A 21146-nucleotide genomic window follows, 5' to 3' on the forward strand; every position below is an offset into this window, starting at 1 on the left:
AGTCCCTTCTAATAGTGACAAGGCCGCAGTAGCCAGTCTTTGGCTTCAGTGGATACACTCACGTGACCGCTGAGGCCAATGCCTGGAGGATGGGGACCACAGGGGTACAGCGATGAGGTACTACAGTATGACTTATTTCCTTGTTTTATTGTAATCCCTGTTCTAGCCCAGGAAGGGTTCCAAAAGGGCAGAGGTCCTTCACAAAGTGGTGCTCCCCTTCAGATGATTGGAGCCAGGCTTTCATTGCCTGCACAGTTCCTGGCTGAGTACATCGTATGGGGAATCAGGGAAATGATTGCATCATTTAGGTAGTGCTCAGTCCCTCTAAAGGTACCTTCACACTGACCAACTTCACAATGATATCTCTAGCGATCCGTGACGTTGCAGCGTCCTGGATAGCGATATCGTTGTGTTTGACACGCAGCAGCGATCTGGATCCTGCTGTGACATCGTTGGTCGGAGCAGAAAGTCCAGAACTTTATTTCGTCGCTGAATTTGCGTGTGTGACGCCGATTCAGCGATGTCTTCACTGGTAACCAGGGTAAACATCGGGTTACTAAGCGCAGGGTCGCGCTTAGTAACCCGATGTTTACCCTGGTTACCAGTGTAAATGTAAAAAAACAACAAACACTTCATACTTACGTTCCGGTGTCTGTCGCATCCCTCGGCGTTCTACTTCCCTGCACTGTCAGCGCCGGCCAGCCGTAAAGCAGATTACAGCGGTGACGTCACCTCTGTGCTTTACGGCCAGCCGGCGCTCAGTCAGTTCAGGAAGCAGAGCGATGGGGGACAGATACCGGAATGTAAGTATGTAGTGTTTTTTTTTTTTTTTACATTAGCACTGGTAACCAGGGTAAACATCGGGTTACTAAGCGCGGCCCTGCGCTTAGTAACCCGATGTTTACCCTGGTTACCAGGGGACTTCGCATAGTTGGTCGCTGGAGAGCTGTCTGTGTGACAGCTCTCCAGCGACCACACAGCGACGCTGCAGCGATCGGGATCGTTGTCTAGATCGCTGCAGCGTTGCTAAATTGGACGGTACCTTAAAGGGAACCTGTCACCCCGAAAATCGTGGGTGAGGTAAGCCCACCGGCATCAGGGGCTTATCTACAGCATTCTATAATGCTGTAGATAAGCCCCCGATGTTACCTGAAAGAGGAGAAAAAGACGTTAGATTATACTCACCCAGGGGCGGTCCCACTGCTGGTCCGGTCAGATGGGTGTCTCTGGTCCGCTGCGGCGCCTCCCATCTTCATTCCAAGACGTCCTCTTCTGGTCTTCAGCCACGGCTCCGTCGCAGGGGTACTTTGTCTGCCCTGTTGAGGGCAGAGGAAAGTACTGCAGTGCGCAGGCGCCGGAAAGGTCAGAGAGGCCCAGCGCCTGCGCACTGCAGTACTTTGCTCTGCCCTCAACAGGGCAGACAAAGTACGCCTGCGCCGGAGCCGTGGCTGAAGATCAGAAGAGGACGTCTTGGAATGAAGATGGGAGGCGCCGCAGCGGACCAGAGACACCCATCTGACCGGACCGCAGGGGGACCGCCCCTGGGTGAGTATAATCTAACGTCTTTTTCTCCTCTTTCAGGTAACATCGGGGGCTTATCTACAGCATTACAGAATGCTGTAGATAAGCCCCTGATGCCGGTGGGCTTACCTCACCCGCGATTTTTGGGGTGACAGGCTCCCTTTAACTCCAAGAATTGAGCTGGAAATGAGTAAACAGTGGCCCAATTATTGTGATGTCTAAACCTAAGTGCACATAAGAGATCAAAATGTTCTATTGTTTCTCTTGTAGCATCAATTGTTTTTATTATCTGGACCACTATGAAGTTCCGCCTTGTAGACTGTCAGTCGGTAAGTTTTGCCATCATTAATCTTGCTATTTGCAGATGAAGAAATGTTGGCTGTGGACATGCTTGTAAATGACTGTCATTGCATTTCCTGTTACAGAGGACCTGTTAGCTCTTCTGACACATCTGTTGCTGTTGTAGTGAATTCTTGAATTCCCCATAAAGCTACCATACTAATGTGGAAATCTATTAAACAGAATTATCCAGTTCCTCTTTTTTTTCCTCCTGGAAATGTATGCATAATTTACTGACTGGCATTAAGGTTTCCTTCATCAATAGTACGTGTTCCTATACCCTAAAACTGTTTCATCCGAGCTGCCTATTGTGCTGCTGCGGTGGACACAGCATCCATACGTTGCATTAATTGCTGCGGTGTAATGCTCCATTACCTAATGCTATGTTATCCTGAGATGTGTGCACAATGGAGCTTTTCCTCGGTCATCGTATTGTATTGTTAATGCAGATGAATACGGTTAATTTATTTATTTAACTTTTTTTTTTTCAGGATTGGCGGGAACTTTGGGTGGACGATGCTATTTGGCGCCTGCTGTTCTCTATGATCTTGTTTGTTATCATGGTCCTGTGGAGACCATCTGCGAACAATCAGAGGTGTGTGCTGCTAAATAATAATTGATTCAACTGATTATTGGGCTATTGAAAAAATGTAATCAAGAAACTTTACAGATTGTATCGTACTTACTTGTTCTTGCTCCGGCACTGTCTCTCTGTTGTCAAACGCAACTGTCTCAACAAGTGGCACTGGCATACTCCTCTGTAACTGGGCACTGCACAGTTCGAGTAAGACATCAAGTAAATGGTTAACAGTTTTTGCTGGGCAGAGCATATTGCAGCCCGGCTGTTACCACTTTCCATTATGCACCTTTTGTTTTCCTGATCATACAGTTGCTGCATTGGTCAGCAAACCTATCATTATGTACCACACTGTACATTATGTGCAGAATTATTAGGCAAGTTGTATTTTAGAGGATTATTTTTATTATTGATCAACAACTATGTTCTCAATCAACTCAAAAGACTCATAAATATCAAAGCTTAATATTTTTGGAAGCTGGAGTGTTTTTTTTTTTTAGATTTGGCTATCTTAGGAGGATATCTGTTTGTGCAGGTAACTATTACTGTGCAGAATTATTAGGCAACTTAATAAAAACCAAATATATTCCCATCTCACTTGTTTATTTTCACCAGGTAAACCAATATAACTGCAAAAAATTTAGAAATAAACATTTCTGACATGCAAAAACAAAACCCCCCAAAATTAGTGACCAATATAGCCCCCTTTCTTTATGATGACACTCAGCAGCCTTCCATCCATAGATTGTCAGTTGCTTGATCTGTTTATGATCAACATTGCGTGCAGCAGCCACCACAGCCTCCCAGACACTTTTCCGAGAGGTGGACTGTTTTCCCTCCCTGTAGATCTCACATTTTATGTGGGACCACAGGTTCTCTATGGTGTTCAGATCAGGTGAACAAGGGGCCATGTCATTATTTTTTCTTCTTTGCGACCTTTACTGGCCAGCCACGCTGTTGAGTAGTTGGAGGCATGTGATGGAGCATTGTCCTGCATGAAAATCATGTTTTTCTTGAGCGATACCGACTTCTTCCTGTACCACTGCTTGAAGAAGTCTTCCAGAAACTGGCAGTAGGTCTGGGAGTTGAGCTTCACTCCATCCTCAACCCAAAAAGGTCCCACAAGTTCATCTTTGATGATACCAGCCCATACCAGTACCCCACCTCCACCTTGCTGGCGTCTGAGTCGGAGTGGAGCTCTCTGCCCTTTACTGATCCAGCCTCTGGCCTATCAAGAGTCACTCTCATTTCATCAGTCCATAAAACCTTTGAAAAGTCAGTCTTAAGATATTTCTTGGCCCAGTCTTGAGGTTTTATCTTATGTTTCTTGTTCAAAGGTGGTCGTTTTTCAGTCTTCCTTACCTTGGCCATGTTCCTGAGTATCGCACACCTTGTGCTTTTTGTTACTCCAGTAACGTTGCAGCTCTGAAATATGGCAAAACTAGTGGCAAATGGCATCTTGGCAGCTTCACGCTTGATTTTCCTCAATTCATGGGCAGTTATTTTGCGCCTTTTTTGCCCAATACGCTTCTTGCGACCCTGTTGGCTATTTGCCATGAAACGCTTGATTGTTCAGTGATCACGCTTCAAAAGTTTGGCAATTTCAAGACTGCTGCATCCCTCTGCAAGACATCTCACAATTTTGGACTTTTCTGAGCTCGTCAAATCTCTCTTCTGACCCATTTTGCCAAAGGAAAGGAAGTTGCCTAATAATTAAGCACACCTTATATAGGGTTTTGATGTCATTAGACAACACCCCTCCTCATTACAGAGATGCACATCACCTGATTTACTTAATTGATAGTTGGCTCTCAAGCCTGAACAGCTTGGAGTAGGACAACATGTATGAAAAGTATCATGTGATCAAAATACAACTTGCCTAATAATTCTGCAAACAATGTAATGGAGCTCCTCAATTAGAACTACAGTATTCTGACGCTGGTTCATTGTTCCTGATTTATCTGAGTGCCTTGTACTTGAACTTGATCTTGGAATGTATTTAAGCCTTCTCTTGCCTGCTGATGCTGGTTGTGCTCTCCAGGTTTTGACACCAGCTCTTAAGGCCCCTTCACATTAAGCGACGCTGCAGCGATACCGACAACGATCCGGATCGCTGCAGCGTCGCTGTTTGGTCGCTGGAGAGCTGTCACACAGACAGCTCTCCAGCGACCAACGATGCCGGTAACCAGGGTAAACATCGGGTAACTAAGCGCAGGGCCGCGCTTAGTAACCCGATGTTTACCCTGGTTACCATCCTAAAAGTAAAAAAAACAAACAGTACATACTTACCTACCGCTGTCTGTCCTCCAGCGCTGTGCTCTGCACTCCTCCTGTACTGTCTGTGTGAGCACAGCGGCCGGAAAGCAGAGCGGTGACGTCACCGCTCTGCTTTCCGGCTGACCGACGCTCACAGCCAGTGCAGGAGGAGTGCAGAGCACAGCGCTGGAGGACAAACAGCGGTAGGTAAGTATGTACTGTTTGTTTTTTTTACTTTTAGGATGGTAACCAGGGTAAACATCGGGTTACTAAGCGCGGCCCTGCGCTTAGTTACCCGATGTTTACCCTGGTTACCAGTGAAGACATCGCTGGATCGGTGTCACACACGCCGATCCAGCGATGTCCACGGGAGATCCAGCGACGAAATAAAGTTCTGGACTTTCTTCAGCGACGAACGATCTCCCAGCAGGGGCCTGATCGTTGGTCGCTGTCACACATAACGATTTCATTAACGATATCGTTGCTACGTCACAAAAAGCAACGATATCGTTAACAATATCGTTATGTGTGAAGGTACCTTTAGACTAAAAAATCAGAGGCCTAATTAGCCAAACCTTGGTCCTGTCCCTCTGGTATTGACAATTTAGTATCCCTCTGTCAGCCTGTTCCTCTTACTAGTGATTGATCCATGGTTGCAACCCCGATGGCCATCAATGCAAAGTCCAGATCCCTGTACAGGGTTTTAAAGAGTAAAAGATGAAGTCTTCCCCTGGGATCTACTAAGAGTGGCGAGCAGCTATCCTCCTCCCCAATCTTTCACCTCAGCATGACACGATTTATGCTAAGGCAGCTAAATAATATACATGCAAATTAAGAATGGCTCTAAGTAAATGTGCATAATAATAATAATCTTTATTTTTATATAGTGCTAACATATTCCGCAGCACTTTACAGTTTGCACACATTATCATCGCTGTCCCCGTTGGGGCTCACAATCTAGATTCCCTATCAGTATGTCTTTGGAATGTAGGAGGAAACCGGAGAACCCGGAGGAAACCCACGCAAACACGGAGAGAACATACAAACTCTTTGCAGATGTTGTCCTGGATAGGATTAGAACCCAGGACCCCAGCGCTGCAAGGCTGCGGTGCTAACCACTGCGCCACCATGCTGGCCATGATTACTAATGAGTACATGATTAACTATCCAGACATGTTCAACCACCGAAAATATTATTGCAATCACTATGCCTGTAAGAGTTAGAGTGGATCAGAGCCCATGGCATCTCACCATTTGTTACTGAAGTTTGGTCTTCCAGGCTTTCCACTACCTTCCCAAAAATCATATCTAAGTGACACTACATGTACCTGCAGCAATTCTAACAAGGAGCCTTCCATTGGGACAAGTGTAGAGGAATGAAGATTTTGTCTATCTGAAGATGAGAGATGAGATTTCAGGGGATTGAAGCAAAGAACCCTACAGGGAATGATGGAACTGTGGCCCACAAGAAGCCTTCCCCCAAAAATATCTATTTTACTCATCAGAGAAACCTGGATTAGCAAATAATGGCAGAGGTACACAACGCCAAGATAGTCAGTGAGTTCATAGATCCCAAGATCTCAATAGTTTTAGAGCGTTAAAAATAAAACAAGCAAAAAAAGAAACTTCACAACATTAGCATCTCCAAAATTGTACTGACTTGAAGAATCTTGTTGCCAGGTCATTTTTACCGCATATTGAACGCAGTAAAAGCAAATAAAAATATTTCTAGTAAAATGATTGTCACTCAAAATGACAACTTGTATCGCAAAATACATGCCCCTCATATGGCTATGTCATTGAAAACCTAAAAAATTGAGTATTGGAAGTAAAGGAGGCAAAACAATTACCGTAGAACATTTAGCAGCTCTTGGTGTGCAATATCCCCAACTTATGGGCTGTTCTGACCTGTGCCTAGGCCCGACCTGTGCGTAGGTGGTAAGCCAAACCTCAGACTCCACAGCACTGGTCACTGCTGAGCATGTAAATAAAGTGCAGCACAGATTCATCTCATCTACGATTGCACAGTACTGGTCACTACTGAGAATGTACATAAAGTGCAGCACAGATTCATCTCATCTACAACTCTACAGCACTGGTCACTACTGAGCATGTAAATAAAGTGCAGCACAGATTCATCTCATCTACGATTGCACAGTACTGGTCACTACTGAGAATGTACATAAAGTGCAGCACAGATTCATCTCATCTACGACTCCACAGCACTGGTCACTACCGAGAATGTAAATAAAGTGCAGCACAGATTCATCTCATCTACGACTCCACAGCACTGGTCACTACTGAGCATGTACATAAAGTGCAGCACAGATTCATCTCATCTACGACTCCACAGTACTGGTCACTACTGAGCATGTACATAAAGTGTAGCACAGATTCATCTCATCTACGACCCCACAGCACTGGTCACTACTGAGCATGTACATAAAGTTCAGCACAGATTCATCTCATCTACGACTCCACAGCACTGGTCACTACTGAGAATGTACATAAAGTGCAGCACAGATTCATCTTAACAAAAAAAGCCCAGATTCTTAGATCAGGAACGGACATGTATAGTACATTTCATAACTTTCCCAAATGATTTTGAAAACATTTACAGCACATCCTGCATTGTACTACTGTACCCAATGTATTACGGTATATATTTTAGAAGTCTGAGTTGGTCTATTTTTATACCGACTCCACCAAAATGGACACAGAATCAAACTTCACAACTCCGGCTCCACATACTGAGTGTCTCGCGTCCAGACCCTCGAAAATGCCCTTGCCCAACTAAAGTCTTTAAAATGATCTCCTTGTGGCAACTACAATTGATTCTTCTGGATTTCTGCAGCATTTGAAACTGTAGATCCCAAACTCTGGCTCAGTTTGCCCCCAACTATTGGCCTGTTGGATTTTTTCCTACCAATCTGACCACTTTTAGTGAGTCATTTGCTGGCTCTAGTCCTTCACCTCTTCTTGTTTTAGTGATTCTCAGTCAGAATTTTCAAGGTTCAGTAGATGATCTCTGCTCTGTACCCTTTTACTGCAGAATTTGATTTTATATCCTCACTTTCACTCAGCCATCCACAGTGATTGCAATGGAGTGAAACTCCTTTTTCCCAGTCTTCTACCCTACCTGTGTCCTAAATTTGCTAATGATAAAATACTAACCTCCTCTATAACCCAATGTTATCACTGCCATCTTCGTGAATTCTCTTCTGCTGTTCCCGTTATATTGAATGTGCTAATCGGCACTGTCAGATTTATCCCAAATACCCATAGTTTAAAGTGTGCTCTATTTAACCCCTTTCTGCCATTGGACGTAATATTCCGTCCATGTGGGGTGGGCCTTAATTCCCAAGGACGGAATATTACGTCCAGCGCGATCGGCCGCGCTCACGGGGGGAGCGCCGCCGATCGCGGCCGGGTGTCAGCTGCTTATCGCAGCTGACATCCGGCACTATGAGCCAGGAGCGGTCACGGACCGCCCCCGGCACATTAACCCCCGGCACACCGCAATCAAAGATGATCGCGATGTGCCGGCGGTGCAGGGAAGCATCGCGCAGGGAGGGGGCTCCCTGCGTGCTTCCCTGAGACCCCCGCAGTGATCGCGTTGCTCCGGGGGTCTCCTACCTCCCTCCCTGCAGTAAGTCCCCGATCCAAGATGGCCGCGGATCCGGGTCCTGCAGGGAGGGAGGTGGCTTACCAAGTGCCTGCTCAGAGCAGGCACTTGGTAACGCTGCACTGCTCTCAGACAGATCGGTGATCTGTCAGAATGCTGTGCAAACTGGCAGATCACCGATCTGTATTGTCCCCCCCGGGACAAAGTAAAAAAGTAAACAAAAAAATTTCCAAGTGTGTAAAAAAAAAAAAAAAAAAAAATCCTAAATAATGAAAAAAAAAAAAAAAAAAATATTATTCCTATAAATACATTTCTTTATCTAAATAATAAAAAAAAACAATAAAAGTACACATATTTAGTATCGCCGCGTCCGTAACGACCCGACCTATAAAACTGGCCCACTAGTTAACCCCTTCAGTAAACACCGTAAGAAAAAAAAAGAGGCAAAAAACAACGCTTTATTATCATACCGCCAAACAAAAAGTGGAATAACACGCGATCAAAAAGACGGATATAAATAACCATGGTACCGCTGAAAGCGTCATCTTGTCCCGCAAAAAATGAGCCGCCATACAGCAACATCAGCAAAAAAATAAAAAAGTTAGTCCTCAGAATAAAGCGATGCAAAAATAATTATTTTTTTCTATAAAATAGTTTTTATCGTATAAAAGCGCCAAAACATAAAAAAAATGATATAAATGAGGTGTCGCTGTAATCGTACTGAACCGAAGAATAAAACTACTTTATCAATTTTACCAAACGCGGGACGGTATAAACGCCTCCCCCAAAAGAAATTCATGAATAGCTGGTTTTTGGTCATTCTGCCTCACAAAAATCGGAATAAAAAGCAATCAAAAAATGTCACGTGCCCGAAAATGTTACCAATAAAAACGTCAACTCGTCCCGCAAAAAACAAGACCTCACATGACTCTGTGGACTCAAATATGGAAAAATTATAGCTCTCAAAATGTGGTAACGCAAAAAATATTTTTTGCAATAAAAAGCGTCTTTCAGTGTGTGACTGCTGCCAATCATAAAAATCCGCTAAACAACCCGCTATAAAAGTAAATGAAAAAATGTATTTATTTCCATTTTCCCATTAGGGTTAGGGCTAGGGTTAGGGCTATGGCTAGGGTTAGGGCTAGCGTTAGGGTTGGGACTAGGGTTAGGGCTAGGGTTAGGGTTGGGGTTAGGGCTAGGGTTAGGGTTAAGGCTACAGTTAGGGTTGGGGCTAAAGTTAGGGTTAGGGTTTGGATTACATTTACGGTTGGGAACAGGGTTGGGATTAGGGTTAGGGGTGTGTCTGGGTTAGAGGTGTGGTTAGGGTTACCGTTGGGATTAGGGTTAAGGGTGTGTTTGGATTAGGGTTTCAGTTATAATTGGGGGGTTTCCACTGTTTAGGCACATCAGGGGGATCTCCAAACGCGACATGGCGACCGATCTCAATTCCATCCAATTCTGCATTGAAAAAGTAAAACAGTGCTCCTTCCCTTCCGAGCTCTCCCGTGTGCCCAAACAGGAGTTTACCCCAACATATGGGGTATCAGCGTACTCAGGACAAATTGGGCAACAACTTTTGTGGTCCAATTTCTCCTGTTACCCTTGGGAAAATACAAAACTGGGGGCAAAAAAAAAATTTTTGTGGGAAAAAAAGAGATTTTTTATTTTCACGGCTCTGCGTTATGAACTGTAGTGAAAGACTTGGGGGCTCAAAGTTCTCACAACACATCTAGATAAGTTCCGTGGGGGGTCTAGTTTCCAATATGGGGTCACTTGTGGGGGGTTTCTACTGTTTAGGTACATTAGGGGCTCTGCAAACACAATGTGACGCCTGCAGACCATTCCATCTAAGTCTGTATTCCAAATGGCGCTCCTTCCCTTCCGAGCCCTCCCATGCGCCCAAACGCTGGTTCTCCCCCACATATAGGGTATCAGCGCACTCAGGACAAATTGCACAACAACTTTTGGGGTCCAATTTCTCCTGTTACCCTCAGGAAAATACAAAACTGGGGGCTAAAAAATTATTTTTGTGGGAAAAAATTTTTGTTTTATTTTTACGGCTCTGCATTATAAACTTCTGTGAAGCTCTTATTGGGTCAACGTGCTCACCACACATCTAGATAAGTTCCTTAGGGGGTCTACTTTTCAAAATGGTGTCACTTGTGGGGGGTTTCTATGTTTAGGTACATCAGTGGCTCTCCAAATGCAACATGGCGTCCCATCTCAATTCCTGTCAATTTTCCATTGAAAGGTCAAACGGCGCTACTTCCCTTCCGAGCTCTCCCATGCGCCCAAACAATGGTTTACCCCCACATATGGGGTATCAGCGTACTCAGGACAAATTGTACAATAACGTTTGGGGTCCATTTTCTCCTGTAACCCTTGGTAAAATAAAACAAATTGGAGCTGAAGTAAATTTTTTGTGAAAAAAAGTTAAATGTTCATTTTTATTTAAACATTCCAAAAATTCCTGTGACGCACCTGAAGCGTTAATAAACTTCTTGAATGTGGTTTTGAGAACCTTGAGGGGTGCAGTTTTTAGAATGGTGTCACACTTGGGTATTTTCTATCATATAGACCCCTCAAAATGACTTCAAATGAGATGTGGTCCCTAAAATAAAATGGTGTTGTAAAAATGAGAAATTGCTGGTCAACTTTTAACCCTTATAACTCCCTAACAAAAAAATTTTGGTTCCAAAATTGTGCTGATGTAAAGGAGACATGTGGGAAATGTTACTTATTAAGTATTTTGTGTGACATATCTCTGTGATTTAATTGCATAAAAATTCAAAGTTGGAAAATTGCGAAATTTTCAAAATTTTCGCCAAATTTCCGTTTTTTTCACAAATAAACGCAGGTAATATCAAAGAAATTTTACCACTATCATGAAGTACAATATGTCACGAGAAAACAATGTCAGAATCACCGGGATCCGTTGAAGCGTTCCAGAGTTATAACCTCATAAAGGGACAGTGGTCAGAATTGTAAAAATTGGCCCGGTCCATAACGTGCAAACCACCCTTGGGGGTAAAGGGGTTAAATAAATAAATAAATAAATCACCCTGATGAAAGCTCCCTCCCATTCCCAAAATTTTGGGGGGAATTTAAATCACACTGGACAGTCTTGGTTTCTCCTCCTGTCCATTGACTATGGTCACTAATTCACTACCACACCATTAGTCATTGCAAAGGTTTTTGGATTATGTGGCACTGGTACCAAACAATTTCCAAGAATGACAAGAAACTTCCCTTTCCTTTGTGCCTTGATTTCCAAACTGAATGGCAAATAGTCCAGGTCCAGTCTGACAATGCTGCTGTTGCATACTTGAAATGTCCAAGTTCAGCCAGGTCTCAGTTGTTAGCCAAGAACCATATTCCATCTCCATTTGTATTCCAAATCCCAAGAATGGACAGATTGCTGACTTTTTCACTTGTTACCTAAGTAGTTCAACTTTCTCTCTGCCTCATCTTCTTTAGCATGCCAATGTAATCTGCATTCTAAACAATATCTGTCTCACGTCCCAGACCTACGTCAACATGACATTTGAAACCAAGACTAAGTTGTACATCCCCTCAAAACCTGACATAGAATCATATAATGTTAGAGTTGGAAGGGTCCTCCAAGATCCTTGTGTCCAACCTGCTCAATGCAGGTGTCACGTACCTGCTTCTCATCACATGACTTGGGGTTGCGCCTGCACGGGTTAATCTGTCTCCTCTCACTTAGTCCGGCATTCAACCTCTGTCCTATGCTGCAGTGAAAGCATAAATAACACCCCGACACAATCCACACACCCCACTTTATACACACTGTCACCACTCGCCAAACACACGGGCGATGAGTCCTTGAAATACTACTACTATATGTCAAGTAAAAAGTAACATACAAATATGCAAAACAGAAAAATAAAGGGAGAAAACTTATATAAATATCTAAACTTTATAGTCTGCTTTCTTCTCCCTGAGGGGGGAATGAATATGGAATGGTTCACACCAGCTTGGCTGTCCCTCAGTCTGTGACACCGTTTCTATGGGTAAAGGCCTAATTTATAGATTAACCTGGAGATCCGATTTCTAGACCAGCCTCTCATGTTGTTATTCTAAACCTTGGTTTGTGACTGGATCCTGGCTATTTTACCAATGAATACATTGTTTTTCTTTGAACACTATTTGTGTAATCTTTCTTTCTCAGGGTAAATATACAGTGTCAGGCTGCCATCACACTAGCAGTATTTGCTCAGTATTTTACATCTGTATTTGTCAGCCAAAACCAGGAGTGGGTGATAAATGCAGAAGTGGTGCATATGTTTCTATTATACTTTTCCTCTAATTGTTCCACTCGTGGTTTTGGCTTTCAAATACTGATGTAAAATACTGACCAAATACTGCTAGTGTGATGGCAGCCTCAGGCTGCAATTTGGCATCTTCTCATCAAAGGCACTAGGAGGTGTGAAGTGTTTCAAATTCTGTGTGTTCTCATTACATCCCCCTCGGGGTGACTGGAGACCAGGAGACTGCCTGCTCAGGATAACATAGGTCATGATTTTTGTGAGAAAATTGACACGTCACTCCTCTTGTACTTCGGTGCCTGAAACAGGGGTTACCAAACCCTTATAATACAATGTAAAAAAATTGTTACGGCACTCAAAATGTGTATGCTTGAAGAAGAAATTATTTTATTGAAGATGCAAATTCCAGAATATCATTGTAACGTAGGCTAGAACGAATGGCTAGAAGGTTGGAGGAGTGTTTAAACTAGGAATTGGGGGGGAGGGTATTCATTTTATAGGAGGGGAAGATAGTGCAGACAGAGACCTGGGCACAAATAAGGAAGTTGGGGGTGACGGTGGCATGGGCGGTTGGGTCAGAACAGTTAATAATTTAAGAAATTGAAGTACAGAGAGGAACATAAAGTGCATGTATACTAATGCCAGAAGCCTCGCCAACAAAATGGACGAATTAGAACTAATGTTGTTGGAGCATAATTATGACATGGTGAGGATATCTGAAACGTGGCTGGATGAGAGCCATGACTGGGCTGTTAACTTGCAGGGCTATAGCCTGTTCAGAAATGACCGTACAGATAAGCGAGGGGGTGGGGTGTGTCTATATGTAAAATCGTCCTTAAAACCCATCCTGCGCGATAATATAGGTGAATTGAATGAAAATGTAGAATCCCTGTGGGTGGAGATAAGGGGAGGGGGAAAAAATAATAAATTACTGATAGGGGTTTGTTATAAATCTCCAAAAATAATGGAAGCAATGGAGAAAATCCTCATAAAGCAAATAGATGAAGCTGCGACTCAAGGAGAAGTCATTATTATGGGGGACTTCAACTACCCTGAAATAGATTGGGGAACAGAAACCTGCAGTTCCAGCAAAGGTAATCGGTTTTTGACAATTATGAGAGACAATTACCTTTCACAACTGGTTCAGGACCCAACAAGAAGGGGGGCACTGCTAGACCTAATATTAACCAACAGGCCAGACCGCGTATCAAATATAAGGGTTGGGGGTCACTTGGGAAATAGCGATCACAAAATAATAAGTTTTCATGTATCCTTTAAAAAGATGTGTAGTAGAGGGGTTACAAGGACACTAAACTTCAGGAGGGCAAATTTCCAACAGATGAGAGAGGATCTTGGTGCAATTAACTGGGACGATATCCTGAGACACAAAAATACACAAAGTAAATGGGAGACGTTTATTAGCATCCTGGATAGGACCTGTGCACAGTATATACCTTATGGGAATAAACATACTAGAAATAGGAGGAAACCAATATGGCTAAATAGAGCTGTAAGGGGCGCAATAAGTGACAAAAAGAAAGCATTTAGAGAATTAAAGGAAGTAGGTAGTGAGGAGGCATTAAATAAATACAGAAAATTAAATAATTTCTGTAAAAAGCAAATCAAGGCAGCAAAGATTGAGACAGAGAGACTCCTTGCCAGAGAGAGTAAAAATAATCCTAAAATATTCTTTAACTACATAAATAGTAAGAAACTAAAAAATGATAGTGTTGGCCCCCTTAAAAATAGTCTGGGTGAGATGGTGGATGAGGATGAGGAAAAAGCCAATATGCTAAATGACTTTTTTTCAAGAAAATCCCATGGCAGACAAAATGTCTAGTGATAAAAATTCCCAATTAAATGTCACCTGCTTAACCCAGCAGGAAGTGCGGCGGCGTCTAAAAATCACTAAAATTGACAAATCTCCGGGCCCGGATGGGATACACCCTCGAGTACTGCAGGAATTAAGTACAGTCATTGATAGACCATAATTTTTAATCTTTAAAGACTCCATAATAACAGGGTCTGTGCCACAGGACTGGCGTATAGCAAATGTGGTGCCAATATTCAAAAAGGGAACAAAAACTGAACTCGGAAATTATAGGCCAGTAAGCTTAACCTCTACTGTGGGTAAAATCCTGGAGGGCATTCTAAGGGACGCTATACTGGAGTATCTGAAGAGGCATAACCTCATGACCCAGTATCAGCACGGGTTTACTAGGGACCGTTCATGTCAGACTAATTTGATCAGTTTCTATGAAGAGGTAAGTTCCGGATTGGACCAAGGGAACCCATTGGATGTAGTGTATATGGACTTTTCAAAAGCTTTTGATACGGTGCCACACAAAAGGTTGATACATAAAATGAGAATAATAGGGATAGGGGAAAATATGTGCAAGTGGGTTGAGAGCTGGCTCAGGGATAGGAAACAAAGGGTGGTTATTAATGGAGCACACTCGGACTGGGTAGCGGTTAGCAGTGGGGTACCACAGGGGTCAGTATTGGGCCCTCTTCTTTTTAACATATTTATTAATGACCTGGGGGGCATTCAGAGTAGAATTTCAATATTTGCAGATGACACTAAACTCTGCAGGGTAATCAATACAGAGGAGGACAATTTTATATTACAGGATGATTTATGTAAACTAGAAGCTTGGGCTGATAAATGGCAAATGAGCTTTAATGGGGATAAATGTAAGGTCATGCACTTGGGTAGAAGTAATAAGATGTATAATTATGTGCTTAATTCTAAAACTCTGGGCAAAACCATCAAGTGAAAAAGACCTGGGTGTATGGGTGGATGACAAACTTATATTCAGTGGCCAGTGTCAGGCAGCTGCTACAAAGGCAAATAAAATAATGGGATGCATTAAAAGAGGCATAGATGCTCATGAGGAGAACATAATTTTACCTCTATACAAGTCACTAGTTCGACCACACTTAGAATACTGTGCACAGTTCTGGTCTCCGATGTTTAAGAAAGACATAGCTGAATTGGAGCTGGTGCAGAGAAGAGCGACCAAGGTTATTAGAGGACTGGGGGGTCTGCAATACCAAGATAGGTTATTACACTTGGGGCTATTTAGTTTGGAAAAACGAAGACTAAGGGGTGATCTTATTTTAATGTATAAATATATGAGGGGACAGTACAAAGACCTTTCTGATGAGCTTTTTAATCATAGACCTGAAACAGGGACAAGGGGGCATCCTCTGCGGTTGGAGGAAAAAAGGTTTAAGCATAATAACAGACGCGGATTCTTTACTGTAAGAGCAGTGAGACTATGGAACTCTCTGCCGTATGATGTTGTAATGAGTGATTCATTACTTAAATTTAAGAGGGGACTGGATACCTTTCTGGAAAAGTATAATGTTACAGGGTATATACACTAGATTCCTTGATAGGGCGTTGATCCAGGGAACTAGTCTGATTGCCGTATGTGGAGTCGGGAAGGAATTTTTTTCCCCATGTGGAGCTTACTCTTTGCCACATGGGTTTTTTTTGCCTTCCTCTGGATCAACATGTTAGGGCATGTTAGGTTAGGCTATGGGTTGAACTAGATGGACATATAGTCTTCCTTCAACCTTAATAACTATGTAACTATGTACAATGATATTCTGGAATTTGCATCTTCAATAAAAGAATTTCTTCTTCAAGCATACACATTTTGAGTGCCTTAACAATTTTTTTTACAATGATTTTTGTGAGAGCTGCAGTCTCAGGACAGATGTTAATTTACTTCTGGTCATACATCCATACATCTACATATTTCACTACAGCAGGATTCACTAAACCATCTCAGACAGATGTCTGTCCAGCCTCTGAAGAGTAGTAGCACATGACTACACCCAACGTCTCCCCACAACTTTTTGAGACCTCATAAAGGTTCGATGAGGTCATCCCAGTAGTTATCTTCCAGTCTTCTTCCTGGCAGGTAGAGGAAGCCTTTTTGGTGGATATGTCTTTACTCTGGCTGTTGTCTTATCAATTTCTTTTACATGTTGTTTGAGAGGGCAATCCTATGGCTATCTATTAGTGATGAGCGAGTGTACTCGTTCCTCGGGTTTTCCCGAGCACGTTCGGGTGACCTCCGAGTATTTGACTGCTCAGAGATTGTTTTCATCGTGGCAGCTGAATGATTTACAGCTACTAGCCAGCTTGATCACATGTGGGGATTTCCTAGCAACCAGGCAACACCCACATGTACTCAGCCTGGCTAGTAGCTGTAAATCATTCATCTGCCACAATGCAAACTAAATCTCCGAGCAGTCATAAATACTCGGAGGTCACCCGAAATGGCTTTCCTCTGTCTAATGTTGTTTTTATCATCAAAAAATGTATCTAGTTACGATTTGTTTGATCAGTATGGCCGTTTTCGCGGTGTATTGCTATACAGCTGGTGCAGTTATACCTCTTTTAACCAGGGCTGTGGGGGCTTTTTAAGCTGTCATTGGACATGTTTCTTTCACACTTTTGTGTTCAGTAATCTTTCTCCTGGTCGCATGGTTCTGCAGGCAGATGTGGACTCGTCACATTGACACCTGTAAAATCTTTCTCTCTGAATTCATTGGGGGACTGAATACTCACCCACTTGTTACTACTTTCTTATTCAGGATTTCGGCACGTGTTGGTTTTATTAATTGAGCTGCTCTTATTACTGGCTCTTATCTATCCAGACCATTCTTCTGGGTTGTCTATTAGCACCGACATCTAATATACAGGCTGACCTAGCTCAGTTCTGCAGGACTGGAAGAGCCTGTGTAGACTATTACAGAAAAGTAGACTCACAATCATCTTTGACCCCTAGTGAACCTGGTGAGAAAGAAGCATTTTTTGTTCCCGACGCCTCTCACACAGCCAAACCAGATCTTCGCTTTGCACTGACGAGGGGCAGTACCCCGAAACAGTGTCTGCAAATTGAGATTCTGGTTTGGCTATTATTCTAAGTCATGTGACAAGGCTCGTTAAAGGGCCAACATTGACTTGTAGGACTGCTACCTTCCAATAGGTGGCACTAGAGTTCTAGTTCTCTTCCTCTCTGAAGAGACAATTTGCATAATTAGCATTTTTCCCCGAGAAGTAATATACATTTTACCATTCCATATTTGTACTTTTTTCTTTCTTTGTTGTGACTCATTTATAACTTCGTTATTGTTCTCAAAATGTTCTCGTTTCTTTGATAGAAATCTTCTGAACATTGTCATGAATTAAATACCATACTTTTCATTCCTCATTACTACCTCATACATCATTACCACTGTTTTCTTTTCATCTAGGTTTGCCTTTTCACCACTGAATGAAGAAGATGACGATGATGATGAACAGAAAGAGCCTATGTTAAAGGAGAGCTTTGGTATGGCAGCGCTGTATAGCAATAGTTATTTGTTCCCAGCATTACCCTTATCCAGGTTATTCCTCTATGCTATTTACTATGTAAAAAAAAAAAAAAAGAGGTTCGCTCGTTGGAGTCCCCTCTGCCCGGCGATGCCCCCATCCACCTTTACCCGGCAACGCCCCCGGTCCTCCGTCGCCCGGCGATGCTCCTGGTCCTTCTTCGCCCGGCGACGCCCCTGGACTGCCTTCGACGCCCCTGGTCCACCAGGGCCTGTCAACGCCCCTGGTCCACTTCCGCCCGGCGACGCCCCTGGTCTGCCTTCGATGCCCCCACTCCACCTTTGCCCAGCAACGCCCCCGGTCCACCTCCGCCCGACGATGCCCCTGGTCTGCCTTTGATGCCCCTGGTCCACCTTCGCTCGGCAACGCCCCTCGTCCACCTCCGCCTGGCAATGCCCCTGGTCTGCCTTCGACGCCCCCTGTCCACCTTCGCCCGGCGACGCCCCCGGGCCACTTTTGCTCGGCGACGCCCCTGGTCTGCCTCTGACGCCCCCACTCCACCTTCGCCCGGCGACGCCCCCGCGCCACCTTCGCACGGCGACTCCCTCACCCCTTCCTGGTTCACCTGAAACCCCGGAGGCGCCCACAGGGTCCACCTTCGCCTGGAGGTACCCCACTGTTCTGTCTGTATACTCTATTTTGTGTCATCCCCTGCCCAGGAGCTGTAGTATGATCAGACCATGTTCCTGTACGGTCAGACACAGCCATTACACAGTACACAGCAGGGGCACATTTATAAGATTATCTCAGCACAGGGAAAAAAATATAAAACGTTGACATCTTTTATTAAAGTCATTTCCTTTTTTTTTTTCTACAGAGGGGATGAAAATGAGAAGTTCAAAGCCAGAAACCAATGGAAATTCTAAAGTGACTAAAGCTGTAAGTAGATGTGACACAAAACAAATCTAGTAAATCAGAGATTTCACTCATTGCTTAATGACAAAGGTTGTGCGCTTGGTTTGCATGGTTGAAGTGCATGAGCAAAATTATTAGGATCGGTAGCAACATACTTTGACCATATAGTATATCTCTTAAATAAGACATGACACTCCCCCACTATGAATATTATTGGGGGAACATTAGATACTTGTGAGTTCCTACAATCATTGTTTTTGAGCTATGCCACCACTCCATTCATTGACTGTGGCATGGTTAGCAGTCTCATACAGACTGAATAGCAGTAGTAACACACGATTGCAGCCACCGCTCCAACCAAGATATTTTAGTGCCCTGTAAATGGAAAAAGTAGGGGGTGCCAGTGGTTGGACACCCAGCTCTCAGGAAGTTGTCAACCTGTCCCAGGGCTGGCATCAGCACCCGGGCAAGTACTGGGGCCCTGGACAGGCAGAGGGGCCCACTCGCCGTAGGGGACACTGGCGTGCTATGGGAATCTGGTGCCAGCACCTGCGAGTGGGGCCCATTATACACAGAGCATTATATGGGGCCCATCATATACGGGAGCATTATATGGGGACCATCATATACTGGAGTGTTATATGGGCCTCATCATGTACTGTATTGGGCATTATATGGGGCCCATCATATACAGGAGCATTATATGGGGACCATCATATACTGGAGTGTTATATGGGCCTCATCATGTACTGTATTGGGCATTATATGGGGCTCATTATGTATGGAACAATATATGGGGTCCATTATTCTGCATGGAGCATTATATGGGGTCCATTATTCTGTATTGAGCAATATATGGGGCCCATTATTCTGTTTGGAGCATTATATGTGGTCCATTATATTGCATAGAGCATTATGTGGTGCCCATATTACTGTATGGAGGACTATACTGTCCTGTTTCTGAACTATTGATGTCACTCATGTAATAAGTAAATGAAATGCGCTATACCTATATTTCTCTGCCATATCTGTGCATCATAAATTGTGGTATGTGTTAAAGGAGCCCACTGAGACTGTTTCACCCACGAAAACCTGTTGAACAACCGCGAGACATGGAGCCACGGGGACTATAACATATTATTTGTGCATGCCGAAGACACTTGGATAGCACCCAAGCATGCTCATATAACACCTTATCCAAGCACGTTCGCTCATCACTGATGCAAACATTTTACTTAAACATTTATGATTGGAAGACTGTCATATTTGTTTTATAGGAAGAAGATTTGAAGTGGGTAGAGGAGAACATTCCCTCTTCTGTGACTGATGTGTGAGTATTTCTTGCTCACAATAGGTGTAGATTTGACACATGTACATAGTTGTCCTCTTAGAAGAATCTACTAATCTCTGTCCATGCTGCTGAAAGTTTTAGATCAAAGAACAAAATTAGGTACTTTTCTATTAACCTGCCGCAACCACGACACTATGCCAACAGCATCGCAACCAGCGCCGCTTCAACTCTCAATGAGAAAACTTCACCTTGGTCACAACATTTGAACGCAGCCTTAGACTGTGAACCTGAGTCTTTTAACATGGGGAATGGTAACACCTGTTGTCTCTTTGTATATAACAAACTGCACCATGCAAAGCTTTAAAATATGATGCTCCAGGATTGTTGTTATATGAGGAATTACAGATTTGAGTTTATCGTGTGGTCTAGATATTTAAGAGCGTAGTGAGAAGTGTGACAAGGCAAGATTTGTTGCAATGTACATTGCATAGGAACGTTTTTGGGGATAGGAGATAGTGAGCCCAATTAATCAGGATGTTTCCTCTAGAATTTTGACGTAAAATTACTTTAAATGTGTCCAAATTGTTGCAAAAATTTGACTTTTTTTCTTCCCACATCAGTCTAGCCACCTCCACATACAGTTAGAAAAGAAGGCAGTGTTTTAATGGGGTGGGATCAGTCCTGATATATGCTACTAAAATGGCATAAATTTATCCAGTCATTTCCGTTGGTGGTGCACAGCTGTTGAAGAAAGTTTCCAATTTATTGAGATGTGTGCCTAATTCCCAAAGCTGTTGGCTGTTTAGTTAGTGTGGCTCTTGGAGGCAGCTGAGGAAGCAAAAGCACAAATGTGAAAAATGGCTAGGTCCTTAAGGGAGTATTCACATCTCCAAGATCCTATCCTACTATGTAGCAGGTATAATGATAATATTAGCAAATACCTCCAGTTACAAATGTAGTATAGTTCTGTCTCTTAGCCCATGTGCAGGGCATTGCAGTGG

The 21146-nt window shown here is 43.4% G+C and overlaps 1 protein-coding gene across 2 annotated transcripts in view; it reads left to right on the top strand.

Annotated features, from left to right (window-relative positions):
• The window catches only part of TMEM87A (transmembrane protein 87A), a 142286-nt gene that overhangs the window by 117557 nt on the left and 3583 nt on the right, over window positions 1–21146 (top strand). For both annotated transcript variants that reach the window (XM_069730597.1, XM_069730605.1), the window contains exons 14-18: window positions 1792–1850; window positions 2352–2455; window positions 17882–17958; window positions 18817–18878; window positions 20132–20184. In XM_069730597.1, the coding sequence (XP_069586698.1) occupies window positions 1792–1850; window positions 2352–2455; window positions 17882–17958; window positions 18817–18878; window positions 20132–20184 (355 nt within the window). The remainder of the gene's footprint in view (window positions 1–1791; window positions 1851–2351; window positions 2456–17881; window positions 17959–18816; window positions 18879–20131; window positions 20185–21146) is intronic.

This window comes from Ranitomeya imitator, chromosome 1 (assembly GCF_032444005.1).
Source record: "Ranitomeya imitator isolate aRanImi1 chromosome 1, aRanImi1.pri, whole genome shotgun sequence".
Classification (NCBI taxonomy): domain Eukaryota; kingdom Metazoa; phylum Chordata; class Amphibia; order Anura; family Dendrobatidae; genus Ranitomeya; species Ranitomeya imitator.